Source organism: Pomacea canaliculata, linkage group LG10 (assembly GCF_003073045.1).
Source record: "Pomacea canaliculata isolate SZHN2017 linkage group LG10, ASM307304v1, whole genome shotgun sequence".
Classification (NCBI taxonomy): domain Eukaryota; kingdom Metazoa; phylum Mollusca; class Gastropoda; order Architaenioglossa; family Ampullariidae; genus Pomacea; species Pomacea canaliculata.
The window spans coordinates 24985798-25004973 of NC_037599.1; the positions used below are offsets into that span (position 1 = coordinate 24985798).

The 19176-nt window shown below is 38.0% G+C and overlaps 1 protein-coding gene across 1 annotated transcript in view; it reads left to right on the top strand.

The window, feature by feature from the left end:
* The window catches only part of LOC112574511 (laminin subunit alpha-2-like), a 68824-nt gene that overhangs the window by 37156 nt on the left and 12492 nt on the right, over positions 1–19176 (top strand). Inside the window, 21 exon segments of the mRNA XM_025255637.1 lie at positions 345–456; positions 724–880; positions 1261–1459; positions 2099–2215; positions 2552–2709; positions 3150–3288; positions 3990–4089; positions 5248–5364; positions 5817–5999; positions 6322–6476; positions 7531–7680; positions 8482–8493; positions 10905–11056; positions 11625–11778; positions 12294–12418; positions 13451–13610; positions 14083–14233; positions 15157–15304; positions 15487–15613; positions 16723–16872; positions 18183–18322. Of these exon segments, the coding sequence (XP_025111422.1) occupies positions 345–456; positions 724–880; positions 1261–1459; positions 2099–2215; positions 2552–2709; positions 3150–3288; positions 3990–4089; positions 5248–5364; positions 5817–5999; positions 6322–6476; positions 7531–7680; positions 8482–8493; positions 10905–11056; positions 11625–11778; positions 12294–12418; positions 13451–13610; positions 14083–14233; positions 15157–15304; positions 15487–15613; positions 16723–16872; positions 18183–18322 (2906 nt within the window).

Consider the following 19176-nt stretch of genomic DNA (forward strand, 5'->3'; position numbering starts at 1 on the left):
CTTCATCTGGGAGTCAGTGGTTGCCATGGCAGGAGACTACACAGGTCTGAAGATCCAATATAGCAATCCTCTACTCCAAAGCTTGAACACATGCAGCTGCAGGTTGTGTACTAACAACTTGTAGACATGGACACATCCTGCCTGGGGACGAGAGACCCGTAACTTGCACATTACTCTAAATAATTTTCACTGCACATTATGTCCCATTCATACACAAAACATCACAATACAATATAACCATCAAAGCAGAGACTCCTCCATGATAATGTTATTTGCCATGTATTTACTGATATTTACCTGTATCGCAGTGCACATTAATTTCTGATCCTTGATTCACATGGCAGATAAACATTACTTCATCCCGAATAGATAACACACAGACCAAGGTGGAGGACACTCTAAAAAATGCTTTGGATATTGAGACAGTCATTAAGAAACTCTTCAATGAAATTAAAGGTGAGAATTGTCATTCATAATGATAGAGAAATAGTTACAAGACTTCATAATAATGTTTTGACTATCTTACACTTGTACACTGCTCACCTGAAATAAGTTATGTTAATTAACCACTCATGCTGAAACCTACGCCTGTCAGGAGCATTACAATAAAGACCATACCATTGGGACCAAAATTTAACTCGTTCTTAGCTTTTATAATATCATAGCATATATACATATAAGTGGGACGATTTCAATATAATGATCATCTCCTGTCTTCCTTAGGTAATATCAGCCAACTGAACCAATTGGTGGAGAAGCTCTATTACAACCAGAGTGGCCTCAATGTCTCTGCAGCACTGAAGGAAGCTATGGACATCATGGACATCATCTTAGCAAGAAACTTTACTGCTAAAGATAAAGCTGCTTTACATGAAAATTTGTGCGTATTAGAATGTCACTGCTAGATTTGTTAAGTTCTTTTCAGAAGCATTTCGTTCGTCATTTTCTGTGCATAGCTCAGATATTTCAACTACCTGGTGATGCATCTTTTTGATGTATTATAAATGGATGAAAAGATGAAGGACAAAGTTATATGTACCACACTTATTTGTATCAACACTATTTGTACCAGGCTAAGGCTTAAGGTATATCAATCCTATTACATTCCAGCAGTTGCTAGAATAGTTGATTCCTTATTTAAATTCCTGGTTTATATAGAAATGCACTGAAAATAAAAAATCTGTTGGCCCACATTACCATCTCAGTGTTTCCTGAATTAAAGAGCTCATTATTAACAAGAATATCACATATTTTTTCCAGGCTTGCAGAAAGATTGTCTGAAAAAGTTCTCAAGTTAAAGAAACTCCTTACAAATTCCTCTAAGGTAGAACAGAACCTTGATCTGCTGAGGAAAAGATTGGATGAGCTTTATGACCATGCTGAATATTCTAAAACCAAGACACTGAAATTTCTAAATGAAGAAAAACAGAGATTACAGGGAAAAATTGCAGAATTAAAGGTATCCGTGTGGTCTTATTGTATTCAGACCTTTTCTGTCGCTCTCATTGTCCCCACACCCCACTCACCGCTCTATTTTTTATTTTGTTTCCCCATCATCTTGTGATATGAGTGATTTTTATCCATTTACGGAAATAATTTATAACTGTTTTTAATGCACATAATTTGCATATTATCATCTAGGGAAACACTGTTTAAATTGACAGCATAATATGTATGTGTGTGAGTCCTTCATTGCAAGCAGAATATTGGGCAACACAATAAGATGTCAAAAGATCTGTATTTTCTGCATAGTGAATGCATGTTAATGCATGTTTTTAGCTGCTCTGTGTGCCATTCTATCATGCTCATTGCCTTCAAAACCACACAATAGGTATTTTCATCAGTTTGTAGTTGTTCACCTACTCTTTTTGCTGCCATACTTAGAGATGCATCGTGCATCTACATAAGCCCATATTCATGCTTTAGGGAGGTACTTTCTGTCTAGCGTGGCAAGCAGGTGGGCCCCAGGATTTCATTGTGGTCTGTATATATAGTATATTGCGGGCGGCCAGTGGCGCCGGTCAGAGAGGAGGCGGTCGGGAGTTGCCCAGGTCTGGTATAGAGTATACTAATGATGATGCATGCTGGTGTGTTCCAGCACAAGGTCGATGAGATGCTTGAAATGAAAGGAGATACAGAACAACTTTTGAAAGATTCCACTCAATTGCTAAATTTTGCAAAGCAGGCCATATCACAGCTGGAAAACAACTTTGATGTGAGTTCGCAATGAGTTTCTGTCCTCAAATTCATTCCAGTCATGCACCAAAACACTGCTCCACCAACACACATTCTGTTCTTTAAAAATGCTATTATATATTATGCTACTATTGAAAATAAAACCAGAACTGACTTTGGTGGTCAAAATAAGAAAAGAGAGAGAAACTGTGTGTGTGTGCAATTTGATTCTGAAAAGTCTTTTTATACCTGCTTATCTCAGAAGAAACTCTTTTTAATGCCTGCAACTTTGAAGCATATATTTGTATAAATGCTTGAAAAAAATGTTGTATGTAGATTTCATATTCAAAAGTCTCATCAAGTTTGTGAACTACAGACTTTAGAGAGGGAACTTTACTCACTTGAGGCTGCAACTGCAGAGCTTGAAAGAAGGTTTGCAATTCTTCAAGAAGCCATACCACAGCTGGAAAAACTTTATCAGGATGCTTGGACACATGCCCTTCGGCTACAGCAGATGGCCAGGCACCTTGAGGAGTGAGTCATTGCTTTTTATAACCTTCACACACACAGCAAAAAGAAAAAAAAAGAAATATATATAAAGGATTTTATGATTACAACTGAAGCACAGTATTGTTAGGTCTGACATATATTTGGTGTTGAAATAGTTTTCATCCCAAATGTAACAAAGTTTTTTTTCAGCCTAGTTATAATTAATCATAAAATGTGCTGTTCTTTTCAGACTGATAGCTCCACAAGTATGACATTATGGTTAAGTTAAGGGTTCAAACTATCACAACAATAAATGTAGCTGTTTGTTTATTTGTTTAAATTTTTACAATATTATTTTCTAACATTAAATTTGTATATATTAATTCATTCATTTGTTTATTCAATCAAGCATATATGCAAATTTTCCTGTTCTGAAGTTCACATTTTAGTGTTGTGTCTAGAACCATTGCACCTGTGCTTTTCAGACTGTTTGATAAAGTGCGCAAAGAAGCCCAAGATCCCATGCGAGCTGCCCGTGCTTATGAGAGCATCATACAGTCTATCATGCAAGCTGAGGCAGCTGCCAAGCAAGCTCTAACTCGGGCCAATGAGACAATTCAGATTGTAAGTCCTCTATACAAGTTGAACATGATGTGATAATGTCTCATGTGAGCTGTCAGTATAATTTTAAGCATACTGATAAGACAATTAACTAAGTCGTCTGTACAGCTCTGAGTATACTAGAGTGAAAGCATTGGCAGCATCAGGAATCGACCTTACTATCTGTGAAGTGCTTTTGTGTGTGTGTCCCCAGGGATACTTTCATGATCGAGAGCTCATCTCCCCCCACCTTCACTGTCTTTCTTTTCCTTATCTTTGACACATTCAGATACCTGTTCAACAGGTAGGCTACCTGTGGATGTATGCTGCATTATATGAGTATCAAACCATTGTGCACACCTTTTGCCTTGGACACTGGTGTTCTTGGCCACCCAAATAAGATGGCATCAAAAAAATCAAAAACATTATTTTTAATGCATTGAATGATGCCAAGTTAAAGAAAATAAACATTTTCCAAAAGTCAAAATCGTGCTCTTCATATTCCTAACAATTTCTTCTTCTTCATCCTATCCTAACAATTTGCAGGTGTCAAATATAAAAAAAAACTGAGAATTGATGTTAATTTTTACTTTACCTTTTATCTAAAATTTAGAGCTAGTTGTATAGTAATTGGCTTTACTACTTTATTCAAAACAAAACTTGATCATAGCAGGCAGTCTTTTTTCAATCACATGCTGACTTGTTCACTGAAATTAATGCTGCAGGCTGGAGTCAGTGACCTTAAGGATAAAGTTCAAAGCTCAATTAGAAAGAGTCAAGGTCTTCTTATTCAAGCAGAAGATCTACTGACCAGGAGCATTCAGGGTCAGTGGGTACAGCTATTTCCATCATTTAGTTCAAACTGCTTCAACTTTACTCTCATTGTATTTTCATGTAATTCCTTGATTTTGCTATTATCGTTGCTCAGTTTTTTAATTTAATAGCATTTTCTGAAAGACCATTAACACTAAATGAAAAATTAAAGGAAGGTTGTTGTGAAACTTTATGATGTTCCCCTATCAAAGGCTTTAAAAAGAACACTTGAAGAATTCTGGATTGAATGTATCATAATAGTATTAGTAATAATAAGAATGTGTGATGCCTAATCCCAGTATGTGTTCTGGCTCTCTGCATTTTACATCACCAGGCTAACCATCAATAGAATTTGATGGGCGATGTTGTTGAAAAATTGAGTACTCTCCCCCAATCCCATTCTCATACATTATATATATATTACAAACCATGATTGACTTCAGTGGGAGAGATGTCTGCAGGAGATATATCTGGAACAAGAAAGTCTTTAATGCTTGTTTGAAGTATGGTCAAGGAGGGCTGAGAAGTGTACTGCGCTAGGTGCACCCCAGCAGCACAATCTTCTAATTCGGTGAACCTACTCATAGAGCACAGTCTTACCATCCAGAATTCCCACGGAATGTTGACAAAAAGAAGTTTGGGATGAAGTCTGGAGAGATACAAGGATGCAGTGAGGTTTCACCTCAAGTTTCAGATCACAACACAGTCAGTGGAGGAAGCACAATGATGTAACACTAGATCTCTAGCCACTACAAAGCTTATAGGAACTTCAAACCACCGCCTTGACTAGCAGCCTCGTTGGGACAAAAAAAGTTGACAGACAGGCACTCACTTTTCAGAGTGCTAATCCAGCTTTTTTTTAAGATACAACTGTTTCTTCTTGTACACTAGACCATGTTATGTTTGGGCCAGGATCTTGGCTTGTGTACAGATTTAGCCTCTAAGACTGAAAGTTTTCTGTGAGAGTTTTCTTGACTATATAGTCATAGTAGATAAAAGCTGTATGTAAATAAATTGTTAGTTTTTTTTGAAGTGAAAGATTTTCCTGTTCATATATTGTACCTTGGAAAGTGTACCTATTCATACATGTATACACAAATAGCTACATAATCATCGTGGAACTAAGGAAGGTACTTCTCTCAGACTGCTCTCTTGGGCCTTTTACTGCAGCTCTAAGAGACAAGTTCTACGTGGTGAATAATGGCTTTAAACAAGCGGAGCAGCAGCATCAGTCTGCATCAGGTCTTCTTGCCATGCTGGTTGATGGACTTGACAGCTTGGAAGCAGGTGAAGTCTTTGAACAATTCTGCATGCTTATGTGATATATTGTACTGATGGTGGAAGTGTTTGTTGTAGTAGGGGTAATGATGCAATTATTAAGGCAATCATTGTGATGACTGCTGACGGTAGGATAAAGACAAAATTTTAAAGAACTAGTATATTATTGCTGTTCATAGAGTTTGATGTGTTGATGTGTCTTTTAAAAGATTTTAGTATATATGCTGATAGAATTTAGTGCACTAACATGTCATTTTTCAGTTAAAGGACAACTTTTACTTTACAGCAGAAAAAAATTATTTGGCCCTTGGGGTGGGTGCCAAGAGCGGGGAGGCTGGGATGTAAGGAACACATTTGCTCTTCCAGTCTGGCCTGACAAGTACCCTCATGACCCAGTCCTGGGCCTAACCATTTTTCATGCCTTTTACTGTGGATTCTTCTTTCTTTTTTTTTTTATACAGATTTTGGTGATTTTCGCAGTCGCCTGGAGTCAATAGTGAGGAGATTGGATCTGGTAGCAGATAAAACCTATGGGGCTAACCAAAAAGCAACTGACATCAGCAACAAGATTGATAATGTACTTAAACCACGCTTAATGCAGCTGGAAAATTTCAACTTCAATGCCACCATCACTGCAAACAAAAGTGAGAAATCATTCTACTGTTTCTTGGCTGTATGCTCTGTGTGCTTATTGTTGTTATGTACATAAATATGTGAGTGTGTATTCTGTGTATTTAATTGAGTATTATATATCTATATATGTATTTATCATGTACATAAATATGTTATGTGCATTCTGCATATTTAATTGAATACTTTATATATCTACATGTACATACAATGTATGAAGCAGCTAACTTTGCTTCCATGTATAATTCCACTTCTGGTGCCATCAAATATACATGCATGAACATTGTGTCAGACAACTCAGTTCTATGGCCTAAGCCCTTCTATTTGTCACAACAGTCAGGCAGGTGAGAGTGGAAGTGCAGTCAGTTACCCAGACCCTCCTGAAAGTTCGTCAGGCTGGACAGGAGGCCATGCGCAGTGCCTGCAGTCTGTCATCAGGGATCAGTGATCTCAGGCGCAAGATTGATGAAGCAAGGAATATCACCAACAGCGTAAGTGGCAGTTTGAGGTGTGCCAAGTATCATGGGCATACCAAAAATGGATTGGGACCTGACTATCCCCCTCCCCAGTTTCTACCTCGCTGCTAAGATAGAGAAAGTCTTACCGCTTATATTCCACGTGTGCTACGTGGCTGTCTTGTGGGTGGCGGTCCTCCGTACATGTGTCTGCACCCGACATAGAATGAGTAGACAACACCGGCCCTGCACTTGTCCAAGCTGCAACGGTCCCTCCCCTCAGTTCATAGGTGGGTGGCCATTCCATGATGCATATCCATGGCTGTTGTTTAGTAAACAGTGGAACCCATTTCCTCAACACCAGGTTGTTGGTTTCCTGTTGCCTGCCTTACACCTTGTCTGCTGTCTTGTACCACGCATCAGTCTCAGCTCCAATGAGTCTGGTTCCCTGCGTGGCCTCCCTCCGATGGTCCTATGCCCTTGCATAAGTCCTCAGCTTCAAACAGATGCTACGCTTCCACACACAAGCAGCAAGCGATCTCTTGACAACACCTCTGGACTTTCAGAGCTAGAAGAAACAAGTGGAAAAGGGCAGCAACACCTTGCAGTATCAAGGAGCACTGACCCTCTTCCCAACACCTACCCTAACCTCTTCCCCTCTTCCCCTCCTCCCCACCCCACAGTGCGAAATCACCTGTCCAAACACACCAGCCACTGGGGTCTCAGGTCTCAGCACAGCCTTATTCAGGAGAGATGTTTACAGCACAAAACAATCACCAGTTCAACCAGCAGAGACTTGGTGGATGGGCACTCATTATCCAGGGTGCTGAAACTGCCAGACATGACATTTTCACTGGGTGCACTAGGCTGAGTGGTGTTTGGGTCTTTACAGTCTTGGCCTGTGAGACTAAACGTTTGCTATGCGAGTTTTAGATGCAGCAGGTAACAATCAAGCAGTTTCCATAAGAAAGTTTTAACACTTTATGAAAGAAAAACATATTCAATTCCAGAAATTCTGTTGGATATTGTCCCTCAATCCATGGTTAACTTTCCTGGTTACACCGTTGCAGTGTGTATTACAATGTTCCAGATGAAGATGTCCCTGTCAGGAGATGGCAATTGTGTGCGATCCTATCGCTCTCAACTGGCACCTGGTGTGACAAATGAGGTGACAATGGGTGTTCAGGTCAACCGCTCAAATGTGGATATGCTGCTGTTGCTGCTACAAGAATCTCCACAAGTAAGTGATGTTTCTATAGTTTGTGATTTCTCTATAGTTTGCATGTTAAGGATTATTTGCATACCTACTTTCTATTTATATTGTTTTTCTATGGCTGCTTGAAGTCAGTTACAAGAATTCTTTAGTACACATTTTTTTAATTACTATTTCTTTGTCAGCAGAAGGTGTGGCTATTAGAAGCCAGTGCCACAACATTTTTTTTATGGTATCAACAGCTTAAATTTTATGTCTCTAAATTGTCAATGATCAAGGAGGAGCATACTTCACAAATAGGTAGCAACAACAAAATGTTGGCATAACAAAATGTGTGCAGTAACCTAGCATCCAGTAAGACAGCTTTGTAGTGCTCTACTATTCTATATTATTATGTTCTTCTTGGTACAAAACTATTTTATATTATTATGTTCTTCGGTGTACTATACTAATAAGAAAGAGTACATTATATTTTATTATGTTTATCTGCATGTATGTATGCAGTTATTTCCATGCATGTATGAGTTTAAGCACAGCAGTGCTGTTAGCATTTAACCTACATTATTCTTGTCTTCTCATTATGGTTGCTATGTAATTGTGTATCCGTCATTCTGTTACCTGTGATCACCTTTATCAGGTGCGTCAGAAATTTTCTTGTATTGCCTTAAGCTGGTGTAAACTGTGCATAAGGGGTTTTATCTTTATGCAGCGTAAGTGTTGCAGGTGTGCATTTAAGCTCTTTTTGTCATCTGACCTTTACTTTTATCTAACTGCTTATGTACAACTTATGTGTAACTTATCATTTCGATGCCCATACCTCTTGCTCAGGATGGCGGTCAGGTGAGATTATTTGCATTTTTCTTCCCCTGTGCCTCAAAAACTGGCAGCTTGGCTTATGGCATCTTTGTCAGAAGTCAGTAGTGTACAGTTGTCTGCTGGTTATGTGACTATGTAGGTGCTAAAAGTATCTAGTTGAGGGATGGGTGTTGTTTGGATAGGGAGGGAGGTGCACTGCCTGAAGGGGATGCTTGTTGGCTTGACTGACTCTCAGCTGCATAAACTGCATTAATGATATATGCCTGGCTTGGAGAAGCTTTTGAGGCAACATAAAAGCTTCTAGGTAACAGCAGAGGATTTGGAAACCTGAGAATTGAGGGGATATCACCCTAGTCATTCATAATATCAAGGATTAAGGAAAAGGATTTCAAGGAAAAATACAAACTGATTGATCAGTTTACCATTTTCTTTTCTTACTGTGTCTGCATATTGCTTTACAGATAATTAATTTTTAAAATAAAGATGCAAAAACTATAGAAACCTTTTTAATGTCAAGAGGATTTTAAGGATGATAACTGTAGAAATTAAGTACAGTACTGAGATTATGAGAACCATGAACATCCCTTACAGCCATTAGATTTCCCTTGTGTTTTATATTCCTTATATTTCATTGATATACCTACAGTGTCATAATTTTTGTTATACTTCAGTAGATCTTCCAGACAATCTACATTGTTGCAACTGACTTGTTGTAGTGTGGTTTAAAGACTTCTGTCACTGTTTTTGCATGAATTCTGTAATATATGCAGATGTACCTGCTTCACAAAATAGTTAATTTGCATAACTTTTGCTCTATGATTCATTTCACTAAGAGACCTTGGTATAAGAAATATGCAGGTCGAAAGCAGGCTTTGTGTTTGCTGAGGAAGTAACTTGATAAAGCCTTTTCAGTTCACAATGACAGACGAGAAGATTCAGAGTTATAATAAGGTTCGAGAAAAAATGCAGTATGTGTAGTCTGGCTGTTCCTGGTGGTTTGTAATGATGTCGATGACCCTACTCTTGTCTTTGATTTGGATCCTTCTACAGTGTATATATATCAGTTCTCTAATTCTACAATATCTATATATTAGTTTATTTCTTGTTACTCCTTGAGGAGCGTATGGCCACAGCAATATATATATTCTCTTATTTTTATTTTTGATCTCTCAGCCAACACCAAAGAATGTAAGGAGGGAACAGAGAGCAGCATTCATACTATCATGTTTGTTTTCACGTCTGGAGGGAGTTTGGAGGGGGTGGAAGAATGAAGATAACCTTGACACCCGCAGACATAATAATATAAGAGGAAGATAGCAGTTATAGTCTTTAAATAATATTTTAAGATGTTTGCAAATGAAATCACTTCTTAAGTTTATTCTTCATGGTTCTTTACCTTGTTTCTCTTATTTATAATGATGGCCTTTTTTGATCGGCCGGCAAAGCTGAATGTGGTGGTTGGTATGACTATGTGTCTAATACTTGCTGGGCTCAATGAACAAAAGTCGGCGTTGATTTACAGTGGATTTAAAGAAAAGTTGTCTTCTTAGATGTATAGACATTGCCATTAACTGAGAATTATGTCATGACTGTGGCTTTTCATTTTTGAAGTGAGTTTAAAGTAAAAATGTATTTTTTTAATGAGAGTTATATTTTCACTTAGTTTTGAACTTAAAGGAACCCTGCCTAATAAACTTGCTATGCTGTGTAATATAGAAGTCACTGGCCTTATTCACTATTTCCAATCCTTGTGCGTGAATATATATAATGCACATCATTATGCACTCATATTTATTATATGCTATATCACAGCAGGTGTATATTGCACTCTTGTGTGACCTCTGTTGATGCTCATTATGTCACAAAAGGTGGAAGTTAACATCAGTCGAAGACTTGCAAATAGCATAGTGAGCTTCATGCAAATGAACTTGCGGAACATTTCAATGTGTTCATACTACCTTACTTAATTAAATGTTATATCAATTATACAGTTATACAGCTTCATTGAAATAGTCTAAATTGATGGCTACGATACAAGTTAAAACATGGCACTGGCATTATGGGATCATTTTTATGCAATTGTCAGTTTTATGCACCTTTTTTTCAATTCAATTTTTCACTTTCTTTTATTTAGTTCCATTAAAAATGGTTTTGAACCTAGCATGAGATAGTGTAAAAATAAATGCACAAATTTATTGTGTGACATTAAAGTTACCGTGTTTATTGTTATTGCAGAAGTTCCCTGGCTTTGTTTTTGAATCTGTTGCCTTTACTGAAGAAAGTAACATGTCACAGTGTGGGCTGATTATGTATCCTATTACTCCATTATGTATAACATTACACTGTTATATATTTGTGTATTTAACATCCATTTAGTTCTAATAGTGTTGAAATCATATTTCTGATGATGGGATCTCCCTGATGATTTGCTTCAGGAATTTATTGCTCTTGAGGTCCGAGACAACAAAGTTAAATTCAGCTGGGATGTTGGCGGAGGTCAAGGTTCAATCACTCATGACTTACAGCTGAAGGTCTTTGGAGCCAGTGAAGAGGAAGTTAACAAGTGGTACCGGATTCAGGCCAAAAGGTGAGCTAGTGTTGAATAAATTATGTTAAGCGGTCATATAAGGTGAGTGAAATGTTTGAAGAAAATAGAGGTGGTATGGACCCAGTGATCAATCAAACAATCATGTAAGAGAACCTGAGAAGTTTCAAGAACATTGAGAAGGTGTTATGGACCCAATGATTAATCAGTAATCTTAATTCATGATCCTAGTCTTGACAGTACAGTATCACAGTGTCTGCATGAAGTTTATTTGAGCGACAAACAACTGCAAAGATCTATACATGTGAGGTTAAAAATAGAAAAATCATTGAAAGCAGGCTGTTGTTGTCATCAGTTTAAAAATCTTCAAAATTATACTAAGCAATTCATGTTGAGGATTTGGGCTAGATGCAGGGCAAGATGCTTCAGTTATGAAACCGGTTAGAACAGGGCATGTTAGTGAAACACCACAAGATGTTTACCTTCTGATCACAGAGTAAGATAAGCCAGTTCTCACACACAATCTGTGAAGTCACACTGTTTATGCTTCCCAGAATGTCATGATGACAAAACCTTGAAGTTTAACAAATGGAACTTGTATTTTCTTCAGAGTGGGTTCCATTGGTCAGTTGAAAGTCTGGCCTGTCAAAGAAATTGAGGGTAATGCCAAGATGGTCACAGATACATCCCAGTCTGGGTTTTCACTCATCAACTTTAATTACAATACCTCCATATTCTTGGCAGGCACCACTCCAAGTCACGAGGTAATGTCTTCTTTATTTGTGTAGGAGTATTTACACCTGTTGTCTAGGAGACAACCGGAGATAGGAAATTTTGATCATAAATTTTCTTTTTTCGAGACAGAAACTATGATGTGCAAGTTACTCAAAGAAAAGGACTCGTTATGCTTTAACACAGAAAACATCTTCAAATAACTGATAAAAGTCAGTGCCATAAACATCACTGTAGTCATTAAAAAAAACTCCAAACAAACAAAGAAACAGTAGCTGCATAGGCTTTGATGATGCTGTCTGAGGGCTGTTGCTCACCTAACCAATGAAGTGCTCCATGCACCAGGCATGCACTAACTCACTGTCACGGAGACAACTTTTGATAATTAAAGTTATAGCATCCCTTTCTCTCCTATTGTCAGGTCATCTGGTAAAGTCAAAGAAGAATATGTGTTTGGGTATGACTGCTTAAAGAGTTACACTTCTCATCTAGAGTTGTGATGAAGATAATATGATACTTATGTGCGTACCTGTTTTTTTACTTACAGTCACCTCCAGGAATCACCAGAGGAAAACTGTATGGTTGTATTGGTGATATACTTGTGGATAACAAGCCTGTAGGTGTTTACAACTTCAAAACATCTGATGGTCTGTGTCAGGCCTGCAAGCAAGTGTGAGTAACTGGTGTCCAAGATGGCGCTCTCAGCATTCAGCTTGGCCAGAACTGGACTGTTCATGATTTAAAGCATAAACTCCTTACGCTTTCATTTTTTATTTTTTTATTTTACAGACCATGGCACAGAATTTTGAAGATTGTAGAATGTTATTCTTTCATACAGATTTTCCATAGCAGCTATAGATTAAGATTATGGAACTGTGGTCATATGTTAAAATGAAAAATATGTTGGGATTCATATTGCCCAAGATAGCAAAAAGACTTTAAAGGACAGAAAGCTCACATACCCATACAGACATTTAACAAACAGCTTAAAAAACTGATATTTTGAGTGGGAATACTACAGATGAGGAATTTTGAGAGAAGGCAGGTCTTGCTATTGGGCCAGACTCAAAGATTCATAGATTATCATGCAGACATAGATGTTCGTAGATGGTGATTTACCTGACCATGATGAATCACTGACAAGACTGACAAAGTTCACCACAGAAGCCTTTGTTGATGAAGTTATTGTGCATGCTCCCCAGCCTCCCAGCAACCAGTACAGATTAGGGACTGACCTGATGGACCACTCATTGTCATTTGCAATTGCTGCTTGACCTGATGGACCACTCACTGTCATTTGTTATTGCTGCTCCTTGCTTTATGATTTTGTCATCATGTTGTCCTGAAGCTTCCAGTCAGAGGGACGGGTGTTTATTTCCCCCTGATTACATAAATATTAAAACACACTGGACCAGAAACATACTTATAAGTAGTTGATGTATATAGGCCCTATCCTGGAATGCACAGAAATGCTGGATAGGGTGGCTATCAAAACCATATAAGGGGTCATAACCCAGAGACAGATTTAAGGGCAGATTAAAGCTGTAATGTTCAGTCACATACTTTTATTATTATGAAACATTTGTTGCTTGCTTAAATATTCTTGCTTTTATTATGTTGCTATAACTGTTAGCAACATGCATATTGGCTCCCTGTATATTTAACTTATATTTGTACTTATGTGCACAAATTTGTTTTTTACAGACCAGCCCAGGTACCCAGCACCAATGTTTACAATTTTGGTGGTAATGGGTATGGGACATTGCCAGTCACTGTTGACTACAACAGCAACCGCTTGTCATTCTACCTTGAATTTAAGACCTTCTTGGAGAATTCACGGCTCTTCTTTGTTGGGAATCCTGAGGTATATGAAAAGAACAAAAAAAATAAATAAATCAGTTGCTGGCATATGGAGATGTATTACCTTTGTTATTGGAGAATACTTTGAGGATCAAGTGGCTGAATCTCTGCAGCTGATACAAGAACTTCATTGTGATAACTTTTTTCTGTTTTTATTTTTATCCTCTTAGTGCTAGGTTTTAAGTAGAGTATTCTTTACTGTCAAAAGCAAGGTACTGGTTGGTTGCAAAGCTTAAGACTGATGTAGAGATGACAGATCATGAAGATTATCACAAGACAGTGAATCTTGACACTTTGGCGATGGGATTCAGAGAGGGAAATGTGGGCTATTAGTGGGAAGGTATTATTGGCTAAATATAGCACACACACTGGTGGAAAATATTGCAAAAATTTGTATATGATCTGGAATTCAGATGATTTTATATGCTTCATGGGTTTACCAAAGGTGTGCAGTTTTTGAATTGCTTCTTTGACAGGGTGGGGACTTCCTATCCATTGATCTTGTTGGAGGAAAGGTGATCGTACAGTTTTACCTGGGTGGTGAGAGTACTGCCCGCAGTGAGACAAGCAATACCTACAATGACAATAAGTGGACCAAAATCACTCTCACAAGAATTAAGCTTGAAGGTCAGAATACATCCGAACATTTATGCAGACATAACATTGATCACACTAGATAATGCAGAATTGTGTACATAGTGACCAAAAGTCACTTAAAAGCTGTTGTGATGGGTACAGTATGATAAATGAAATTGAACCAAAGCACAGTATCTGAATAAAATCATGTTCAACATATCCATATCAGCACAGTGTCGAAGTAGAACCACATTCCAACATACCTATATCAGCACAATGTCAGATCATGTTCCAACAACTCAATATCAGCGCAATGAGTAGAACTCTTTTCCAACCTATTTCAGCACAGTGAGTAGAACCACCTGCCTTGGTGATATAAATTTACATGAATATTATATCAACTACATTTACTATTATTTATCTTTCATTCTTTATCCTTTTAACTAATGTTTCAAACAAATTACATAGTGTTACTTCAGTCTGTTATTACTTGTCAGTACTATTGTTCACCCTTCTGTTTTTCATGTGGTGTCTGTGTCTTAGTTTTGTCTCGTGCTGAGATTATACTCCTTCATGACCATGATCATGCCCTATATACACATAAAAAATCACATGTGTATTATTAGTTTGACAAGTGTGCTTTGGAAACTACAGTGAGACATGTCTGATCATCCAATGATAGTCCCTTGAATGCTCAACAATGTTCCATTCCTTTCTCCCTTTTTAGTGAATACTTAATGACTCACTCGTCTAGAATGTTGCACAAACTTCTAGTACAGTTCCTGATCTCCCTTACAAACAGCACATGCTAGCTCATTATTTGTCTTTCATATACGCTAAGCATATACACTTCCATATACACATGACACATTAATCTCTCTTAGCTGTAGCGTAAGTTTTGTTTATTTGTGCATTAAATAACATTGTCACTTGTCATGACATTGCTTGAATGTGGTCATTTGCATCATGTGCAGCCCGGTTGAATACAGAAGTTGAAGAACAGCCCACAGAGTCTGTTTCCTTTAAGGCTCCTGGTACAAACACTGGTCTTAATGTGCTTGGCCAGTCCATGTATTTTGGGGGTATGCCTAGCAGCTTCCAGCTTGAACGCTTCCCACAGCTGTGAGTAGGAGAGGCAGAGAGAGAGAATGTGTGTGTGTACATGCTTACATGTGTGTTGTGTGTGTGTGTGTGCACTCATACGCATATATGCATGTGTAATTGTATGTTTTTTGGTAATTTTTGCAAGTAATAGTTGGCTGTCTTTTATAGCACCCCTTTCATTTTCCTACCTGACTGTTCAGGGAGGTGAAGCAGTCTGGGAACTTTCTTGGCTGTATGCGCAAAATTGGTGTTGGTGGCTTCAATGCGATTCCTCAAGACCTCTCCTCTGGAGTCTTAGTTGACATCACACCTGGCTGCAAAGATTCTGTAAGCTTCTGTCCACATGGTGTTTATAAATGCTCATGTCATTTTCATTCAAAGGTTATTGTCTTGTTCTTACAGTGCAATCATCTATTGCATATTTTCAAAAACCACCATTAAAAGATCCAATTTGTAACAAGGTAGAACAGATTTACTTCTGCAGCCATTTCAGTACTTTCTGTGTTAGTCTTTAAAACAGCTACTTTTGGTAGTGATTGCCCATGTTGTGCTGTGTAAGTCTTCAAAACATTTACTTGCTGTAGGGATTGGTTACCCATGTTATATCACGTTTCCCTGAAAATAAGACCGCATCTTTTATTATTTTTTTCTCCAAAAGAGGTGTTATGGCTTATTTTCAGGGTGATGTCTTATTTTTATGAACAAAAATCTACATTTATTTTAATGCAATCATATCATCTTTCTCTGAAACATAAATCTCCAAATCCTGAAGTCTGGCCTGAATTACTTGCAACTCCATTTCCCATTGAATCATTATCGATTATAATTTATATTTTTATTTTATTATAATTATTATTGTTTTATTCACTAATTCAGTAATATTATTTATTTATTAATATCATTATTTTATAATCAATACCTACATTGTGTGTTTCAGTCTGTCTGTCTGGCTGATCTTAACTAGTAGGGCTTATGTTTGGGGTAGGGCTTATATCACAAGTATCCTGAAAACTCATTCTTGGTTTGATTTTTGGGGAAACATGGTAGTCGTATGACCTGATGATTGTCAGCATACTGTAGCTGTATGATGTGATGACTGCTGGCATGTATGACTTGATGACTGTCCATGTACTGCTGGCATGTATGACTTGGTGACTGTCCGTGTACTGCTGTGCATGTATGACTTGATGACTGTCCATGTGCTGCTGTGGATGTATGACTTGGTGACTGTCCGTGTACTGCTGTGCATGTATGACCTGGTGTAGGAAAGGCCCAGATGGATAAAGTAAGTGGTTTTAGTACTAACCTTGCTAGCTTTACTGACACTTTATGGTGAATGTTGTCTGCCTGCACTGAGTGTAATGTTGTCAGGCAGGATTCACTAGTAGTCATGATGTACCATGCTGTTTAATGTTGTGACCTTGTGACTGCTCCAGAACATCTACCAGGTTGGTTTCACTGGCACTGGTAGCTATGTGATGTTTGATGGTGCGACACTGAAGAGGGAGCAGTCTGGCATTTCCATGTCATTCTTCACTAAGCAGCGCAGTGCACTATTGATGCTGGCCCGAGATCCATCTTCTGATGTAAGTCATTGACAGGCAGTCTGCATGTTGTTGCTGGTTATGTGTTTATGTGTAGAACATCACTGACTAATGCTGTCACTATACAAAGTAGACCAGTCCAAACTCATTTTTGTGTAGCAGGCTTAATATGGAAGTGAGTGGTTGTGGGCTTTCTGATCTGAATTTAGCACACAAGTCACTGGAAGCTTCCTTTTCCAGACTTTATTCAAGAACCCGAAGGTGCAGCATTAACACAACTTTAGCACGCTGGCAGATAAAGGCATTCTTGCAGATAAGGTTGCAAACAAGATCATCTTTGAAGATGGGAAAAACCGTTTCCAAATGAAACAAATTTAAAGTTGAATTGTTTAAGTCGAGACAAGGCTTCAGTTTGAAGTAACTAAAATTTACATTGAAATTTTTGTTTGGAAAATTTTTTCTGTTGCCCTGAAATCAGAACAAAAGTAAAAACTGTTAGCACCTGAGACAGAGTACTTGTAACACATCATATGGACAAGCTAACATGGCAATTTACATATTTTAGTACTCCAAAATGGCATACAATTTAGGCATGGGTTAGGCATAAGAAAGTAAAATGCTGCGCAAGAAGAATGCATTAAAATACACGGGATATAATCACTACAACTCTTCAGTCACAGGCAACATAGATGCTGAGAGTCGCTTTCAAATCTCTTATTCTGACTTTTCCTTATTCTTCCATCTTTTGCCTACTGAAATGCTACACAAGGGACAAATGCCCAGGTGTCACAGACTGCTTCTTGTCACCTGCAGCTTCTACTGCAACCACAAACCCAGCAAACCCTTACAGAAAACTTTTCTTTTCGCAGAAGTGAAACTGCTGTCATCAAAGTAACCATGAACATGTTATCTGCCCTCGACAGTGATAATGTCTCTGCCTTCACTCTGTTTGACCTGTCTGCTGCATTCGACACTATCGACCACTCTCTGTTCGCCCAGACTGTTCGCAAAGACCCAGACTGTCTTTGTCGATGTTCAGACATCTTACCTTGCTCCACTTTCTTGTGGGATATTCAAATGTTCAATACTCGGCCCCATTGTATACATTCTGTACACGAAACTACTTTCATCATGCATCCATTTTCACCATATTTTCTCATCAGTTATATGCTGACTACACTCTGGACCAAAATAAATCTTCACATCAAACAGCCCTGATAATCAGTTGGCCTTCAGCTGGTACCTAAGCCAACCTCTATTACAGTTACATTCATAAATCTGTAAATAAATATAGAGAAAGAGAATGTATATATGTCTAGTGTATGTGTATACTTATTGGGGATTTCTTGCAGGTCTTCTATTCACTTGCTCTGACAAATGGACAGTTAGAGGCAAGAGTGTATGACGGCTCTTCAACCACTTACTTGCGATCTACAGGCCTGTATAATGATGGTGCTGTTCACTATATTGCTCTGCTCAAAGCAAACAGAAGGTAATTAAGGCAAGAAGGCAAGAAAATTACGGAAATTTGCAATCCCACTTTTCTGTTCTTTTAAGCTGACTCTGAGGTTGGGTCATTGAAAATCGGCTTTAGAAAAAAAAAATGAAAGAAATAGTTATGTTTCAAAATACATCAATTGTGCATGAGTGAATAAGGGAATGAAACCTTGGTCCCACCTGCCATTATTTTGCCATAAATTATTTTCCTTATTTAACATCCATTCAGTTTGTTCTAGTTAAAAGTATCTAAAAATCCAATAACAGGTTGTGAATTATCTGCTGCTCATTTTGACATAGATTTACACGATACAAGCAATGGCAACATCAAGCTAATATTTAAATACTATGTATATCTCTAATAAAATTGGGAATATTTTGGATATTGTTAAATATTGTTTATTCTTGCCTCCAGAACATTATGACTGCAACCCTCCATGCCGGTAACTTGGCCTATTTCTTAACTCAGATTTATGAGTAAAACAAAGAACATATTTCTCCTGTACTGCAGCAGTTAACAGTGTAACAGGAGTATTTGAGACATGTACTGCTAGCAGCACTCTGCTTCCCTCCTTTTTGCAACCCCTCCCTGCACCTTAGCCGGGCCAGCATCGCAGTGACTGCACAGCAGTGTCACAAATGACCTGAGCAAAACTTCAGTGTTAATACCTTGTTTTTGTGTAGAAACCAGGTCCTGCTAGGGTTCAGAAAGAAAATTAGCTACCTTGTGCAGCTCCAGCCCCTGTGCATGCATGCTATTAGTCATAAAGACTAGTTCTGGATGGCATTTCTCACACATTAACATACACACCTACATCTATAAACATCCTGTGTGCATGAGAGATACAA